Raw genomic sequence first — 18,401 nt, 5'->3', positions numbered from 1 at the left:
TTTTAGGTTCACGGCCTTATAAGAGTGTTAGTAGTGATGGTGGTGGTGTGGTGCAGTGGTAGTGAGGTTTATATTTAGCATGGATTTTGTTTTTTTTTATAAAAATAATAAAATGAAGCTAATATAAGTGTCAAAAGGAAGAATCTATAAATCATAAGAATTTTAAGTCAATTTTTCAACAAAAAGGTTGTCATGTGTTCCTATTGTGATTAACATCTAGACTACTACCCTATTTTATAAAAGTTAAATAAGAGAAAAATACTAGTATCAAAGTCAAAAGCATGTATTTTAACACCTATACTTTGTGACTAGGTTGTGACTAAGTGTGTTAAAAATAAACGAGTCTCTGGGCCCATGTTTTGCTCGGCTGAAACTCAGTTCAATTCATTTTAAATAAATATGTGGACTCCACTTAAATTTCGAGTCAACTCGCTCGAACTCAGTTATATGTATATATGTATATATAAATTTAGATCTTTAATCCAAAAATAAGCTCGATAGACTTGGATTAAAAATAGCCTAGTTTTAAGTTTGAAATATGCTGGATTTTAAGAAATTGACAGAAGTTCATTATTTTTTCTTTAAAAAAACCACTATAATTAAAAACAAAACCTTATCAATATTAAAAGTAAAGAAACTTAAAACTAATTAGTATTCTAAGATTTAAATAATTTTATTAATTTGATTTTTATTTCTATCTTGTAGTCAGAATGTCATCTACAAACCTATTTCCTTTAGGATTTGATTAAATTTAAAATTATGGTAGACCATTTGATAGGAATAAGATTTTTAAATACACTTAAAATTTGTAATGGACTTGAAAGAGACACGTGACGTGGGTTGCCCTTCCCAATAACTAATTACGAAACTAATTTAATTAAAATATATTAGTAGAGAAAAGGAAAAGTAGTAACACAAGAGAAGAAAGGTTATTATATTAATTAAGCCATATTATTATTATTTACAATTTATAAGGTTGTGATCCTCTTTTATCAATAGCATTTAAGATAAATTGACGGATGGATTAGACCCTTCGGTAACAAAATTACTAGATTGACACCTCCACAGCCGTTGACTGGTAGATGGACGGCTGTGACGACGCCCGACAAAAATAAACAGAAGATCCCGATCCCAAGCTGGCAGCCCGCTTCCACTTCTAGATCTTTCGTCCTTCTCTCCCCCTCCCTCCTTTCCATCCCATTCCGCAGCCCAAAAGAGCAACTACCCGTTGTGCCCGATACGTTACGACACGTCCGTCCCCGAGGGGAATCGTCCGGAGTTGGGGGGGAAACGCGAAGCGGGAAAACCGATCTCGTGATGGGGGAGGGGAAGAAGACGAAGGCCTTGCCCGAGTGGCTCAACAGTCCTCTCTGGTACTCCCCTCCCGCCGACACCCGCCTCTCCTCCCCCTACGTCGTCCCAGAAGATCCGCCTCCTCCTCCTCCGCAGCCTCCACGTCCCCCGCCTGCTCGGAGATCGGCGCCTCCGGAGGTGCGGAGGCCGGAGCCGGCCGAGGAGCCCCCGAGCCCGTCGGGGGCGTCCCCCGAGGCCGAAGCGAGCCTGTCCCACCTCCTGGCCGAGTTCAAGATCGCGGTTAGGGTTTCGGCACGATGCTTGTGTTGCCTTCTTGATGCTCACTCCTGTTGGTGTTTGATCGTTGATCTGAGATGTTGTTTGTGTATTAGCTGTCGAAGAGGGTGGTGAATCTTGGCGAGTTGCGGAGATTGGCATGCCAGGGAGTTCCCGATGGGGCCGGGATCCGTGCGACCGTTTGGAAGGTCTTGATTGGTTCCTTTTCCCGATTTATTACTATTTTTCTGCTGAATTAATTTTTGGCTGTTTTTAACCTAGTTTGGTATCTTCGGGAAATTTGTGAATTATGCAATCTTCAACTTGAGCTCATTTACGTTATAATAGTGAAACATATATGATTCGTTTATATATAAGTGGAACATGATTAATGAAGATAAATTTACACCAAAAAGAAAGAACTATTTAATTAATGTGTTACCTTGTTGTCATTCGTTGTACTATGACAGAAGTTGTTTAGGGCCAATGTTTTGTTCTGAAGAAATATGAAGACGTCACCAAAATTTCTGGACGAATGTATGTATGACAGAATACTAGAAAATGGAAATGAGTTGTGTGAATTGCTTGTACATTAGTTTGTTACTTTGTTACTGTATTGCCCAAAAGTGAATAGATTAAATAATTTACATCTTTCATATATTTGTTTTAATTATTCTGCTATGCAAGGGTACTTACAAAGTTATAGGAATCCTAGTAAGTCTGAATATGTGTAAAATATAAAATAATTTCGAGAATTTAGTTACCTTGCTGGCATGCATGTGGATGTACTTCCAGTTGAAACTGGGATGTTTTAGAACCCTCAGTTTGATTTCCAGAATGATAGCTTCGACTCTATATTGGGAAGTGTTCTAAATGGAGCACTACCTGAAAGTGGAAAGTTGAATTATATTTTTGGCATGATTCCAGGATTCCTATTACATATTGGCATGAATGCGCCAAAAATCTGGAAAAAACATTTAAGTATTTGAATGTCAAAAGGAAATTTTCACTTCCATTTGATTCTCTTTATCTTGTTAAGATGGAAATTTATTCAATTCTTTTGATAGAGAGCAGCTTCTTTTGGGATATTTGCCAAATGATCATGCATTGTGGGTACATGAATTGGAGAAGAAACGGTCTCAATATAATGCATTTCGAGATGAACTTCTTCTTAACCCAGTAAGTTTTTGGAGGTTTTTGGTTCTTAATGAACAAATATTTTGAACAGTTAAGGGATATTTTATCACTTCTGTGAACTCTCTAAATTATTGGTTTGCTTCACTCCAGCGTTGCTGATACTTTTTTATAATTTTGTTGTGGTCAGACAGAAATTACTCGAAGAATGGAAGAATCAGAATGTTCAAAAAGCCAAGAGTTGAATTATGAGGGAACAGGCTTTCTTCCTAGGTCAGAGATTACTCATGGAGAACACCCTTTGAGTCTTGGAAAAACTAGTGTATGGAACCAATACTTCCAGGTACTCCTTTGAGATTGACTATAACTCAATCCATCTAAAGCATTTTCCATAGGAAACTAGATTACAAACTTTACATGTTCAATAAGGTGCAATTTTACCATGTGAATTCATTATTTCTAGCTAACAACAGGTTGTGATCTTTTATGCTCTAGTATTGATAGTTTACAGTGTAAGCTAACTCATTAAGTAATTTTTGTCAATTTTGACATGCTAGCTAGAGAAACTTGGGCAGCCTATATTTGGTCTTTACACTCGATGAGGAGGCATTGATTATATCTTCAACTTGATTACTAAAATCATGCTTATTATTTTATTAGTAATTTGCTACAAGCCTAGGATTTATAGAAGATTAATATTTTATTGTTCCAAAAAATTTAAGGAGCATTAGTTGATTTCCCTTGGGGTACATTTGTTTAGGGGATATAAATATGGGATTGGATTAATTAACCCGTGGGCTTCATATATCCTATGTTTGGTATGAAAATAATAACCGACTAGGAGTTCGTAATGAATGCCATATCCACGAAAGAAAGGATATAACATCGCACATTGGGGGTGGAATGGTATATTCTGAGTGGAGAAATAAGGATCTTATTACTATATGCCTTTTTAATTTATATTTTATTTATATTTTGTATTTTAATATTCTTACTTACTTTTTATTTTTAAATATAAAATTATCTGTTTAATTGATATAAGTTAAGTTTGAGATAATCAGCATCAATTTAAAATAATAATTGGTGTCAGTAGTTTTTTTCTTTATTGAGGTTAATAATATAATTTTATTTAATTATCTTATTCATAGTCCTGTATAAACCAAACATTAGACTAAAATTTGAATATAGGACTAGTAATCTTAAGAGATATGTTATCCCTTAGGATAAACTTAAAAATGACTTATTCTTTCTTATCGAATCCTGCAGCTAAACACAACCTCACTGTATAATTAAATAGCCTATTGCCAAATTTTATTGGACTACACGTTGCAGGTGCACTAGTTTTCTGATACTCAAGAAAAATGGGCTTCTCATAGATAAAGGAGAGAACGAGGAATGTTTAAAAGTTTGAGCATGTAAAAAAAGTGAGGTTTATAGAAATGTTTATTTCAAAGTATTCAAACGGTGTTGTGAATTAGTTGCAACCTTATTCTCAAATTTGAGATGTCTCCTTATCCATCTGGCTGCAAATGAGCTTTTATAAGATGATAAGATTGTGATAGAATTTGGACATGTCATGTAAATTCATAATCTCCTTCTATAGATATAGTTACACAGATGCTTAGAAATTCATGCAGATGTCTCTTTACCACTGAATGTTGAAGTGCTGAATGGGATAACAATTTTTCATATATCAGGAATCAGAGATCATAGAGCAGATTGATCGAGATGTAAGGCGTACGCATCCAGAGATGCAATTTTTCTCTGGGGATTCTTCCCTCGCCAAGTCTACCCAGGTGATTAGTGATTATTCATTGTTGAATCCGGATTAACTTTTTAACATGAGTTCGACTTTCTGATTGCAATTCCTTTCAGGAATCATTGAGACGCATACTCATTATCTTTGCGAAGTTGAATCCTGGTATAAGATATGTACAAGGAATGAATGAAGTTTTGGCACCTCTCTTCTATGTATTCAGGAATGACCCAGACTGGAGTAACGCAGTAAGGGATTTCTACATTTATTTATTGCTGATTTTCTCTTTAAGTGGCTTTACTGGTTTTTCCATGAACTGGATCTTGATAAAATGAAAGCGTTGCCCATGGTTTGTGATACATTGCTTAGGAGCTTTCTCAGCAATATATAGAAAATCTTTACCACAAATCCCCACTGGATAGTATTTATTTTTGAGAATAATAATATGGACTACAAACTTCTGTTAAAGTAATTGAAGGCTTGCAGCTTGCAGAGGACTTACAAATTTAAATGAAAGAAATGAGAGTTAACCTGAATTCCCATTCTGCTAAATTAACAAATATTTGTAGGCCATTTTTCATCTCAAGGGAATATGCAGTGATACAAGTCAAACATAAAGGAGGAAGCCTTATGATTAGAACTTAGATGAAAGAAAACTAGCTTAAGAAAGAAAGTGTAGATATTGGTAAACCTTTGAGATCCAGGTGAGCTGCGAACGTGATGGTGGCTCCAAAATTGATTTCTGTATTCATGCATCAGAACTTTTCTTTTCAGATGCCTATAAAACAACAGTGATATCAAATCATCAAGCAAATTAGGTAGTCAAAATTGTACATAATTTTTGGTTGATGATTTGATTCTTTTGTCACTTGATGATGCAGGCCTACTGACATGTTGAATTATGGATGAGTCAAAGAAAGCGTCCTGTTTGAGTTTTAAATGCATCAGTTTTCTACTATAGTAGGCTGAGTAACAACAAAAAGGCTTATTGAGGAATTAAAGAAGCTCAATACACCTGCCCTATGGTTGAAAATTGAAATTAATGTGGATGCAACCCTTTTTCAAAAGGTTCTCAGTAAACTATTGATTCAATATTCACTTGGTTACCAGACCAGATGGATTTTTGCATTCAACAATCAAACTGCTGTAATTGCAAAAGGCCAAAAAATAAGAAAGATCAATCATATTAGAAGCAAACCAGATGAAAATTAGCATAGTTGCTATATACTAAACTAATTTGTAAGTCAGATTTGTACCAAATAGAAGCATTTAATAACAATGTACTTGTCACCAAAACTCTGATTATGTTTTAGGCTTAGGCGGAACACTCAACTTGAAGCTGGAAGTTCACTTGTTGTGTTAAGCAGCAAAAGGAGGGGGAGGGGGACGGGAAACTGAGCCCTCCAACCTGACTTTGACTTTCATAAAGCTTACAAGGCCTATAATATACCAGAATAGGCCTATGAGGAGCTATGGCTATCCCTGAACTCTTGCAACCGTCTATGGATACCTCATCTGTGTGCCTACAGAATGACCAGGGAATAGATTGATTCAGACTAGGTGACTCACAAACATGAAAGAATATACCTCCGCCAAGACTTGCCTCCTCAGTCCTCACAACCAAGTAATGATAGTTCCCGGTGGGAACCTCATGCACTTTGTTGTCTGTCTATATTTGTGGTTGAAGATTTTAGTTTCATTCTAAGAGAAATACAAATTTCTCAATTTGTACTTCTATTTGTATTATTATGCAGTAAATAAACTGAAAGCGCATTTAGAAAGAATCAGATGTGGTGGTTGAAGAAGGGATCTAAATAGGGCTGTACAAAACAAGCAGCAGCGGGACATGGGAAGAAAAAAAGTCTCATTTTTATACTTGACAGGCATGAATTTCTTGGAATGGGACCTGGGAAGAAAGAAAGTGTTTGTTTTCGAACTTGACAAACATAAATTTGTTGGAGTTTGATTGCTCTTTTCCCCTAAATTTCTTGGAGTACAGACCCTCCAACAACCATTTGAGTCTAATTAAATAACTAGGAAATAGCATAATTGCAAAATAGGCCAATTGGGAGCATTGTTTCTACTGTACTAGTCCGTGGGAGGACATATGGTTTGAGGCTAAGCCTCGAACTTGATTAATTTGCCCAATTTTATAATTTTGATTTAGGTGCTTTGAACTAGGCTAAGAAAATATGGTGTTTGGTTGTGAACTAGGCTAAAGTGCAATTATTACTTATGATGTAATGTGAAAAAGTAAAAAAAAAATATTAGTTTTGATGGGAAATAAATGATATATAAAAATTAATGGACCAAAATACCCTTTTGACTTTAATAATAAAAGTGATTGAATTAAATCATTTCAAGGGTAAAATTGAAATTAATATGAATTTTTATTAGAACTTTTATTTTATTTATTGGAGAGTGAATTTGGTTTGGGATGAAAAGAATTAAAAAGATGTTTGGTTACTAAACTTGGCTAAGGGTTCTAAGGGATCCCCCTTAAAATTGAAGCAAGCAAGGGCTAAACTTCATATATTTAGCCCCTAAAACTGAAGTCCAACCAATGCATGTGATGCTACATCACCAACAATTTAGTCCAAACTATTTACTTTTTAAAACTTAAAAAAAATTAAGGCTCCATTAAGTTAAATTGGCCATAGGCCCAAAATACAATCAATTATCCTAACAAAAATTACCCCAATGCAACTTTCAGCAAAATGGATGTTAGATCAGGGTCGCCTCATTTGCCCCACAAAAAGAATACCAATTAATTAAAGCCACAAGCTTGCGACAGAGAAAGTAGGCTCACCTTTCATTTGCTTTTTTGATCTATGAGGGATTGTCATGCCGATACACACACTAGCATGCCTTTGACATGTCTTTAATATATTTTTTATTGTCTTTATACATATTTTTTTGGTTTGAATATATGCATATCTATTTATATATATAAATATTAAAGCCTATATTAATCTCTTATCCTTAGATATTGTTGTAAATGACCTATTTTATTAAAGATATAATAATAATCAAGTAGAAACATGATTTAATACTTAATATGATTGAATACATTTATTAAAATAGTTCAATAGTTAAAACTAAAACCTAGTTGAACATAGTTAATCTAACATATTTTTATATCAATTTTGACCCATTTTGAATGAATTTAACATAATAACTTTGAATTTTTTAATATTTGGAAATTTTTTGGAAGAAATCTAATTATGTCTAACAGGTTCCTAAGCCGATTCGAAACCAATTTGAATGAATTTAACTTATGAATTTCAAATTTCTTTAAATTTGGGGGAAATCAAATTTTGCCTTTGATTCCTACATTTTAAAGAGTATTTTTCAGAGATATAACACCAAAATGCTAGATCTATGTAGAAAGACCCTTACAGATAATAGATCTAGCAAGATGAAGCTATATTTATCGTTGTACACCCGAATTATTTTCTGAAATGTAAAAATAAAAGAAGCATTTGCCAGTCTGGTATGCACCTAGCATGAGTCGGCACGACTATCCTTGGGTCTATCTACATTCTAAAAAATTCATACAAATGTCTTCTGACACCTACTGAGGTGTTCTATTGTTCTTTGTATCATCACACATATATGGTGTGACTCATCGTAGAGACTACAACTTTCAACCGTCCTTACAAGAGATTGTGGAATGTCGTAAATTTGTCTTGGATTCCATAGCGATATGCGTGGCTTGTCATTACTGCCTTCATTTATGAGATCATTACATGGAAGTCTGATGTAGGGTCTCTTATATTGGAGAAATTTTAAAAGAGTAGATTTCAGGAGTACTATATTGTCACTTGTATTGATGAAGAAAAGCATGATTGATTTCTTTTTTGGAGAAATAAAAACATGATTGAATTCATGCATCAAAGTTTGGCATTCATATCAGCATGCTCATTTCTCTCCTTGCAACTGCTGTTACATTTTCTAGATATTTCTCTTGTGGGCAACTTGCTTACTATATCATTATATGGTGAACAGGCATTCGCCGAAGCAGACACATTTTTTTGTTTTGTAGAGGTACTAAGCGGGTTCAGAGACAACTTTTGCAAGCAGCTTGATAATAGCAATGTTGGTATCCGTTCAACAATTGCCAAATTATCTCAGCTCTTAAAGAGGCATGATGAAGAGCTTTGGCGTCATTTGGAGGTTACAACCAAGGTGAGATTTTTTTAACTTTGAAGTTGTATTTATTTTAGAACTGTAAATCATTTATCTCATTCTACTCATTTACTGATTATGTATGGGACTTCATCTCTGGCTAATTAATAATATGGATTTATGCTGGCTATCATTTGAATCTCCAAGGGTTTTTCCTGGAAAAGATGATTGCTACAGAATTTTTGGAGTCCTTTATATCCTGTGGAACTATCCTTATTAACTGAAAACTATTCGAAAAACTAGAAGGAAGAAATGTTTTCATGGCTTGACTTTTATACTACTGGTTTTACGGCCCATGCCATTTTCCTGTTGAATACTATTATAAACACTAAATTGGCAAAGGTCCTAAACCCTACACTAGGAAAAGATTTAGATGTAACTGCATTAGCATTTTATGTGCACTTGTTACAGAGTTGGTTCTCCAATCCCATCTTTCCTTTATGATTTTTGTTTGGGTATATATCCTTAGTAATTATCTGAAGTTTTGTCTTATTTCATCTTTAGGAAGATCTTTTTTATTAAACTATTGTGGATATTGACCTTTATTGTTCTTTTCACTGGTCAATATGAGACTACATTTTAAGAGTGTGATTAGCAGATTCTGTGTGATTTCAAGGATTTAAGGGTAAGTTTGAAATTTAATATGAAAAAGGGCATCCTATTGTACAGGGCTCCCACCTATGCGAGTCTGGGGAGGGAGGATATACGTAGCCTTACCCTCATTTCTGAAGAGGTTCTTTCCGAGACTTGGAACCCTTGACCTCTTGGGTGTGAGATGCAGACCTTATCTTCACACTTAGTGACACTAAAGTTTGAAAGTTAAAGGATTGTGAATAACTGTAGGAAGGTTAAGTCCTCAATAGTTTCTGGACGGTTATCTATTTCTGGATTGTTATCCGTTGTAGGGAGAGAAACAATTTAGATCTGCTTGCAATTGAAGTGCTGTAGTCTTTAAGTGCATTTAAGATGGATAACTGTTGGTCAGATCTTACCTACAGACTATTGTGCTAGTGTTTCTCAATTGTTGAGATAATAATTGATATATTAGTTCTTCTTCTTCTTTTCTTTCCTCTTAGCAAGTCTTGAATTCCAAGACTCAGAAACATATTTCTTAAGAAATGTTATCTTATGTGTGTGAATGTGTAGATTGTTGCCTGGATGTAATATCTCTTGATTCGCCACAACGTTATCTAGTGAAGAGTGGATTAGTGTGATGTGCAGTCATTACTGTATATTTAGAGATTAAACTTTATCATATGTACAAGTTTTCTGATATATTCTTTTTAATAAGCACCTTTGAATTTAAATGAATAGATGGATGGTTCTTATTTTATCAGTGATTCAGGGCTTTTTTCAGTTCCGCAAGCCCAATAATAAAGTGCATTATATTTGATTCTATTTATTTTGCTGGGTGGCTAATAATTATTTTGAGACTCCGTAGCAATATGTCAAGATTACTCTAGCAAATTAATTAGTAGCAGTGAAAATTAGATATCATAGCTGCAGCATAATGTCCTACTTTGTGCAATATTTTTCCAAGAAACTTCTATTCCAAGAGAGTGATGGGCTCTTGTGAAACTGGTCCCTTCAAAACCCTAACCCACTCGAAAGCCCAAAGCCCAGTCCGTGGTGAAATCCGAATCCATCTTTCGGATTACGGAGATTATGGAACAGGATTGCTACCAGCATTTGGAGGATCTGGCAAGCACAGGAGATGTGATACCTCAGAAGGTGAGCTGGTTATTCTCACGCCGGGCAGAGATAACAAAGAAGCGAACTTTCTGGATAGTGCACGCCTCACACGAGAGTGTGGCTTGGGAAACTAAGGGAAGGAGGCTAAAAAGCCATTATACCGAGATGTGTTTGTAGGTGAACCATCGAGAGCGCAATCTAAGGTTCAAAAATCATCTAAAGATTTTGGTGCTAAGAGGAGGAGGCAATCGGGGTGTTTCCGGTGCGGTGATCCTGGTCATTAGGTGGCTGCATGTCACAATGGTGTCTTGTGTTACAAGTGTAACAAGTTCGGTCATCATGCGGCGTCTTGCAATCTTGGATAGAAGATGGAGAAGAAGGTTATTCTGATTATCAAGTATTCCTCTTCATTGTTGGAATTATATCATTTCATGAAAATAGTAGAATCCTTTGGAACCTTGGTGATGGTAGATGATAGAACAATGAAGAAGGAAAATCTACAATGGGTAAGATTGAGGGTTGATGATAAAAAACATTGGGGATGTCCCTGTTAAACTTGCACTCATGATTGAAGGGCTGATTTAAATGTGAGATGGAGGGTAGTGAACCAAAAGAAGATAGTTTTAATCTTACACATGGGTCCAAAAAGGGCCTAGATTAGGGTCAGACAGGAGTAGCAATCATGGTTGGGGAAGCTGGGGAAAGCTTTCCCTAAGTTGGTTCCGAAAAAATGCACCAAGGGGAAAAAAAAATACAAAGATAGATCCACGAAGGTGCCTGTGGAAGTGGCTCTGAGAAGGAAAATATTACTAGAAAAATGATAGACCCACCAGTTGAACAAGGCAAAAAAGTGGAACTGAAACAAGAAAGCAAATTGGATGTAAAAGGAAAACAAAAAATGGTAGAGGATTGGTCTGTTAATTCACCAAAACCTGAAGAGGAAGTAAAGGGTGCTGAGAAGTTAGAAATCATTGAGAAAGTGTGGATAGGAAAGAGAATCCTTATTGAGAAGTAGACTTAGGCCAAGATGGTAGAGAGGGGAGAAGCTACTGAAGAAGAAATTGAAGATGTGGAATTTTAGCACATGGAAGAAAATGAAGAACATGATGACAGTCAAATGACAGTGTATTCAGATGATAGTATACTGGATCTGGAGCCTCTCCAATCAATTGGATCACCAGATATTAAGAAATACACAAGGAAGAGGCTCAGTAAATCACCGCAAATGCCAACCAGAAGAAGTATAAGAAACATTATTAAGTAAAGAGGACAAGAGAAGCCTATTGAGCAACAAACAGAGGAAGTGAGCAAAGGTAAGGCTTTGGAAGTGGTGGGAAGAAAGAGAACACAAACAGGTAAAGACCCTTTTCTACATTATTTGTGTTTTTTCAAAATTTTCAGATGAAGAATTGTTATCTATTGCTCATACTTGTGGTATTAATTTGGGTATTACCAAAGAAGGAATTTGAGAATTTTAAAAGCCCTTGAGAGAAAAATGACAGAAAAATATGTAAACTATTTGGGTGGAACCAAAGAGACAGAGGGGGCTCAGACAAGAGGGATATGAAGGGCATTTTATGGAATATAAGGGTTATGGGAATACTTGAAAGAGGAAAAGAATTAAAGAGTTAATTGTTCAAGAGGCTTTGGATTTTGTTTTCATTCAAGAAACTAAAATGGAGACTTGTAAAGATAGGATGCTAATGGTTATGGGAGGAGGTAAGGTCTATTGCTGGTCCTATTTGCCTTCAGTTGGTGCTTCTAAAGGGATTCTCATTGGAGTGAGTGTGGAGAAATTAGCAGTACTGGACCGGAAGAACGGGACTCATGCTATTTCTATGAGTCTGTGCAGCAAAGAAAAGTGGGTCTTAACAAATGTGTGTGGGCCCCAAGAGTGGAGGGATAAAAAAGTTCTTTGGGAAGATCTCAAAGATATAAAAAAATCGGAGTGGAAATTATTGGCTGCTAGGTGGTGATTTCAATGCCACTAGATTTGAAAGAGATAGAAAAGGAAAAGAATCAAGCAATAAAGAGGAGAATTTTCAATACTATTATTAATGATTTGGAAATTATAGAGCTAAAACTTTCTGGTAGAAGGTTTTCTTGGACTAATATAAGAGAAGACCATGTTTTTGCTCTACTTGATAGAGTTTTTGCTTCAACTGAGTGGGAGGGATGTTATCCTTTAATTGCACTGAAGGCATTACTAAGGCTATACTCTGACTATGTTCCTCTGCTTGTGGATATTGGGGACATGGAACATCATTCTCATTATTCCAGATTGGAATATTTTTGGTTTTACAGAGCTGAATTTGATGATTTGGTTAAGAAATGGTGGGCTCATGAGACAGTGTGAGTTTCTGAAATTGATGTGTGGATTGAAAAGATAAAAAATTTAAGACAAAGCATAAGAGGGTGGAGTAAGAAATTAAAGGAGGATTAGGCTCAAAAAACAATTGTATAAAGAGAAGGAAACGAGGAGGTGCAGGCTAGAGAAAATGCTGTGGTTCAGTTATATCAATTGTATAAAGAGAAGGAAATGAGGTGGCAACAAAGATCTAGTCAGTTATGGTTGACTGCTGGAGATTTTAATACCTCATTTTTCCATAAAGTGGCTAATGGGAGGAAAAGAAGAAATAACATATTTTCAATTGATATTGAAGGGGAACAATCTATGAGTTAGAAGGAAATTAGAGAGCATATCACTAGTTATTATAAACAGTTGTTTGGGACTGTGACCAATTGGAGATTAACTATGATTGAGGAGATTTAGACACAAGATATATTGGAGCTAAATAAAGCTGATGTTTTAGTGGCTCCTTTCAGTTAAGAGGAGATTTATCAGACTGTTTTTAATATGGCCGAAAATAAAGCCCCTGGGCTAGATGGTTTTGTTATAAAAAAATTTCTTCATTTTTGGGACAATGTTAAGAAGGAGATTATAGATTTTTTTAATGCTTTTTAGGAAAGAGATTATTATTTGCATAAACTAAACTATGCGATGATTTGTCTGAGTCCTAAGAAGAACGGGGGATTTCAAACCAATTAGCTTGTTGAATTGTAGCTTATAAGATGATCACAATAGTATTAATTAGCAGACTATGTCAAGTGATTGATGCGTTAATCACATATTACCATAATGCTTCATTAAAGGTAGATACATTCTTGACAGTATGGTTAGTGCTCATGAAATAATCTTTGAGGCTAAAAAATAGAAGATTGAAGGCATTATGTTGAAACTGGACTTTGAGAAGGCTTATGATAAAGTTATATGAGATTTTTTGGCAGATGTTCTCAAATGGAGAGGTTTTTTGGAAAAATGGATTGACTAGGTGATGCAGTCTGTTACAACTGGATCTTTTAATGTTAATCTGAATTGAGAGCTGGGAAAGTATTTTAAATATACAAAAGGACTAAGTCAAGGAGATCCACTCTTTCCTTACCTTTTTTGTGTTGATTGCAGATGGTCTAAACATGATATTAACTAAAACAAAGCAGTATGGTTAATTACTGGTTTAGGGTCTGATGTTTGTGAGAAGGGTATTATTAATTTTCAATATGCTGATGATACTTTATTGTCTTAGAAAATTGACAATAGAGGAATCTTGCTCTATGGTTTTAAAGCATTTAAAGATAAACTTTGAAAAGAGTTCTTTGATTTATCTGGGAAAGGAAAAGGATAAAAGGAATGAGCTGGCCTCTTTGTTAAATTGTAAAGTGGAGGAGCAAGCAATAAAATATTTAGAGCTCTTCTACATGACAGCAAGCTGAGAAAAAAGGACTGGATGCCTATGATTGAGAAAGTGGAGAAGAGACTTGTTGGGTGAAAAGAAAAGCTGTTGTCCTTGGGTGGTGGCGTCACTTATCAACTCAACGTTGAGTGCAGTTTTCTGTTATATTTAATTTCTTTAATACGCCTATTTGGGTAAGCAAAGATAAGTTGCGCAGAGTTTTTGTGGCATGGTATGACTAAGGCAAAGAAATGAGTGCAATTCTGTTATATTTTCTTTCTTTAATATGCCTATTTGGGTGCAAAGATAAGTCGCGTAGAGAGTTTTTGTGGCATGGCTCGGCTGAGGCAAAGAAATGTTATGCACTGAGACATTGTGCAAGAAAAAAAAATTATGGTGGTGTGGGGATTGTGAATCTACAGGATTTAAACACATCTTTATTGGCCAAATGGTGGTGGATATTGTTGAAGTCTAAGAATCATATGTGGACAGATATTGTAACACGGAGATATTATAGGAAAATTGAAGCTCATGATTTTAAACTAACTAATTTTGGCAAAAATCCCTCATTTTGGAGGGGGGTGCTTCAAATTGGGATAGTTTTTAAGGCTAGAATTAATTGGGAAGTTCACAATGGCAAGAGGATTAAATTTTGGAAAGATATCTGGGTTGGTGAATGTTCCTTGGCCACTAGATTTCCTCAACTGTTCAATGTGGTTTGGGATGAAGAGTAAATATGCATCAAGTTTGGCCTGATAGGAGATGGAATCTGCAATACCGCAGGGTGTTGTCTGAACATACGTTGCTGGAGGAACAACAGATAATTAATTGTCTTGGATAATTGTAATTAAATGACTAATGAGACTAATAGAATTTTTTGGCGGTTTGAGAAAAGGGGTATCTTCACATTAGAATCCTTATTTTGGTTCCTAAATAATAGAGGAATGACTACAAAGGACGTGGCAAAAATTTGGCAGTCGAAGATTCCTCTTGAAGTTAGAGCTTTCTTATGGTTAACATGTAATAATAGAGTGTTAACTGTTAACTGGAGATAATCTGCTGAGATGAGGTTGGACTAGTGAATCTTGTGTGTTTTGCTCAAGATGAGTCGGTTGATCATCTTTTTTTGAGGTGTAAATATAGGAGCCAACTGCTGAGGCAGATGAAAAGAAGATGGGGTATAAAGAAGCATATTAAATATGTGAAAGATTGGTTCCGACTAAATCTTAATATGGAAAAAGAGAATAAAAAATGGTGGCTTATTTAGCTTATTGCTTTCTTGTGGAGTTTGTAGCTAGAAAGAAACAACCAGATTTTCAATAATAGTATGTGAACTTGTGAAACTTTTTCACATAAGGTGACTCCTTATTTCTCTACTAGGTAGAGATTCAAGACGAGGAGGCTACTAAGAAGGCTTGCAAGTGGATCCAAGGGCCCCGGGTGGTTGTGGGAGTTGTGATGGTGTTGTTGGTAGGGTTCTTTATTATTTTTTACTTTTATTGTGATATTTTGATAGTTGTTTAATGTTCTATTTTGTTTCTTGGTGGTTTTTTTGTGGTTGTATATTTGGTTGTTGTTTATTCCAACAATGGTTGTGCCATAGGCACAAATCGTGTTGACCATTGGCCGACACAGCGCAGCACGGCATGTGCCACAAGAGAGGGAGAGAAAAAGATAAAGAGAGAATGGGCTCGTCGTCGCCACCGACATTGCGCTCGCCGCTCTCGCCCGCTCACCGCTCATCGCATCGTGTCCTAACCCAAGGAGGAAGAGAGAGAGAGAGAGAGAGAGAGAGAGAGAGAGAGAGAGAGAGAGTGAGAGATGGGATTAGCTAGCAATTGAAAGCCACGAGAGTGACGAACAAGGGAGAGCGCCAAGCGGGTGAGTGGCGAAGATGCTTGGAGGGGTGTTGTGCGGCACCCCGCGTGCCATGTGCTGGTACGCCATTAACACAATAAGTGCCGACCGGCATGGCCATCCATAGTTTGTTCTCTCTCAAACTATGGATGGTGGTGGATTTTACTTGTGGTTGATGTGGATGTTGTGTAGAGCCTTTGTTTTTAGTCCATATACTATGAGAGGGGTAACTGTTTTGTGGTGTTATGGTTAATCTTGGTGGAAGATTACCGCATTTTTAAGTTTCAATGAAACAGGAGCTGAGGCCTGTTTGTCAAAAAATAAAAAAAAACTTTTTACCTACTTTTATATCTATATCACATTTGATTCATATTGTTAGCTTTCCTAGCAGTTTTAGCAGAAGTAATTATAGTAAGGCACTTGACGATTCTTTTGTTTTACAAGGTTTTGATCTATTGCCATCAAATTCTGACCAATAAAATCTTTCTGTGCTCATTTCATTGATTCTATACACATCTCTACTGTACCTTATATGTTTCATTTGAGGTCAATGACAAGACATCATAAGTGATTCTATAATTCAGAGAACTGGTTTATTTACATGCATACCAAGAAGATAGAAGAGTAGGGTGGTGATTCCTACAGATTCACTTCTATTACTTCTTTTCTGGCTATCCTCTTTGTTGTAACAAAGACAGCACTGTGAAAGATTTGTTATCAACTCCCCATTATATTGTATCTTGTTGGGCCCTACTATTTGATCCTACATCAGTTTTAGGTTATTTTGTCCTACATTGATACTACTTCCTACATCAACTCTTTGCATGCGCCGCTCCCATTTCTAACGCATATTGGGAGAAAGTAGTAATCACCAGAGCTATGTCATTCAGAGAAAGCCATCTGTAGATGGGATTAATATATTTTTGTAGTAAACTTTGTTAGATGACTTTTGGTTTTCCTTTCTAGATGACATATGACCTCCATTCTTGAATCTAATAGTTCTTTTTGGGCATCATAGGTCAATCCTCAATTCTATGCATTCAGATGGATCACACTGTTACTGACCCAGGAGTTTGACTTCACTGACTGCCTTCACATTTGGGATACTCTGTTAGGCGATCCAGAAGGCCCACAGGTTTGAATCTCATTGTTCCATTCGCAGATAATCTTCATATATTTCAAGGCCTCTTGGAAGAGTTTAATTAAGACCTGTGAAACACTCTAACTTTGTGCAGGATACGTTACTAAGGATCTGCTGTGCCATGTTGATACTTGTTCGGCGACGTCTTTTGGCTGGTGATTTCACTGCCAATCTTAAGCTTCTACAGAACTATCCGTCAACAAACATTAATCACATCTTACATGTTGCTAACAAGCTGCGAGGGCCATTGGTTGATTAATTTTCAAATTCATTAGATTGGTTTTCTTGTGTCTGGTGTTCAAGTGTTTGTCAGTCATGTACAAAGAAAAACAATATGATCAAAAAGTGGCTAGCTACGGTAATTTCAGAATTGCATTTGTAAAGGACTAACAAGTTTTGGTTCAACGTTTATAGTGTAGGAGCTTTCTGTATGAGTGAATAAGAAGCCGATTTACACAGTTTTTTTTTTTAATTTTTTTGAGAGAGAATATATTTAAGAAGGTACATTACCTATTCTTGACTTGAATTCCTTTCGGCCATGGCCATGATTATTTCATGCTGGATTATCTTATCATATTGCATTAAAAGATAGATGCTTGTGAATCCTAGCATTTGACTTCTATTTCAAGTGAATGTAGTAAAATTCACCACAGCACTTAACTGTTTGTGGATTATGATTATTGTGAGACGAAAATTCCTCAAAAGATTGATCTTTTTGTTATAGTTGGAAGCTGATTTGAGCTACTTGTGGGTCAATATTGAATCGAACTGCTCCAAATTCCAGGAGACTTAATTATTTTCTGCAACTCTGATGTTATAACTGAATATTCTGTAAATTGTATGCTGGCGATGATTCAAAGAATCTGCTTCAGCAGAACCTAGCGGGCAGCAGCAGGTCTGAAGGGGTTTAAAGTGATGGCTAAAGGAAGCATCAGGTGACTTCCGATCTATGTAGTGAGGATTTCGATCGACAGGTTTAAATAATAGCACACTGGAGATGTGGATCTCAAGCAGTTCGAGCTTCATTTCAATTCTTTTCAATCCTCATTTCTTCATTCATGTCTAGGGGTTTGGAGAGAATAAGGTAGATTACCAGGATCTATTAGCTGTTCTTTTTTGTTCCTTTTTTTTTTTTTAACTAAGATGGATCTATTGGTTGGGTTATAAGTTTCGCTATAATCTGATGGGAGATTTGGAAAGAGTGAAGCAAAGAATACTTCACGGGCAAACAATGATGGGTTTCAAATATGAATCGGCAATTCTGCGGATTAAAAAATCTCTTAATCGTGAAGAAAAAAAATGTAACTGATTTCTTGAATTTTTCTATTTCGGT

General features: G+C 35.9%; 1 protein-coding gene across 3 annotated transcripts; it reads left to right on the top strand.

Annotated features, from left to right (window-relative positions):
* Positions 1 to 1,081: 1,081 nt before the first annotated feature.
* On the top strand, positions 1,082 to 17,639 carry LOC140797742 (uncharacterized). Of its 3 annotated transcripts, none has more exons than XM_073151385.1 (10): positions 1,082 to 1,593; positions 1,686 to 1,778; positions 2,637 to 2,748; positions 2,894 to 3,046; positions 4,401 to 4,499; positions 4,579 to 4,707; positions 8,468 to 8,647; positions 15,451 to 15,540; positions 16,946 to 17,062; positions 17,163 to 17,639. In XM_073151385.1, the coding sequence occupies exons 2-10, from the start codon at positions 1,747 to 1,749 to the stop codon at positions 17,325 to 17,327; spliced, it is 1,077 nt and encodes a 358-aa protein (XP_073007486.1). In that variant the 5' UTR covers positions 1,082 to 1,593; positions 1,686 to 1,746; the 3' UTR covers positions 17,328 to 17,639. The 3 variants fall into 3 exon arrangements, with proteins under 3 accessions (XP_073007486.1, XP_073007485.1, XP_073007487.1); XM_073151386.1 differs by having other exon boundaries at positions 1,154 to 1,593; positions 2,644 to 2,748; XM_073151384.1 differs by lacking the exon at positions 15,451 to 15,540 and having other exon boundaries at positions 1,145 to 1,593; positions 2,644 to 2,748.
* The last annotated feature ends 762 nt before the right edge of the window (positions 17,640 to 18,401 follow it).

This window comes from Typha latifolia, chromosome 11, assembly GCF_019914945.1.
Source record: "Typha latifolia isolate L0001 chromosome 11, TyphaL0001v2, whole genome shotgun sequence".
Taxonomy (NCBI): domain Eukaryota; kingdom Viridiplantae; phylum Streptophyta; class Magnoliopsida; order Poales; family Typhaceae; genus Typha; species Typha latifolia.
Note: the sequence above shows the minus strand (reverse complement) of the source record. Positions and strands in the feature narration are given on the sequence as shown.

Bases quoted from the DNA above. Each gene is read 5' to 3' on its own strand.
- LOC140797742 (XM_073151386.1), top strand. From the start codon at position 1,318: ATGGGGGAGGGGAAGAAGACGAAGGCCTTGCCCGAGTGGCTCAACAGT. The intron at 1,594-1,685 runs GTTAGGGTTTCG...TTTGTGTATTAG, and splicing joins TGGCCGAGTTCAAGATCGCG to CTGTCGAAGAGGGTGGTGAA. The intron at 4,708-8,467 runs GTAAGGGATTTC...TATGGTGAACAG, and splicing joins ACCCAGACTGGAGTAACGCA to GCATTCGCCGAAGCAGACAC.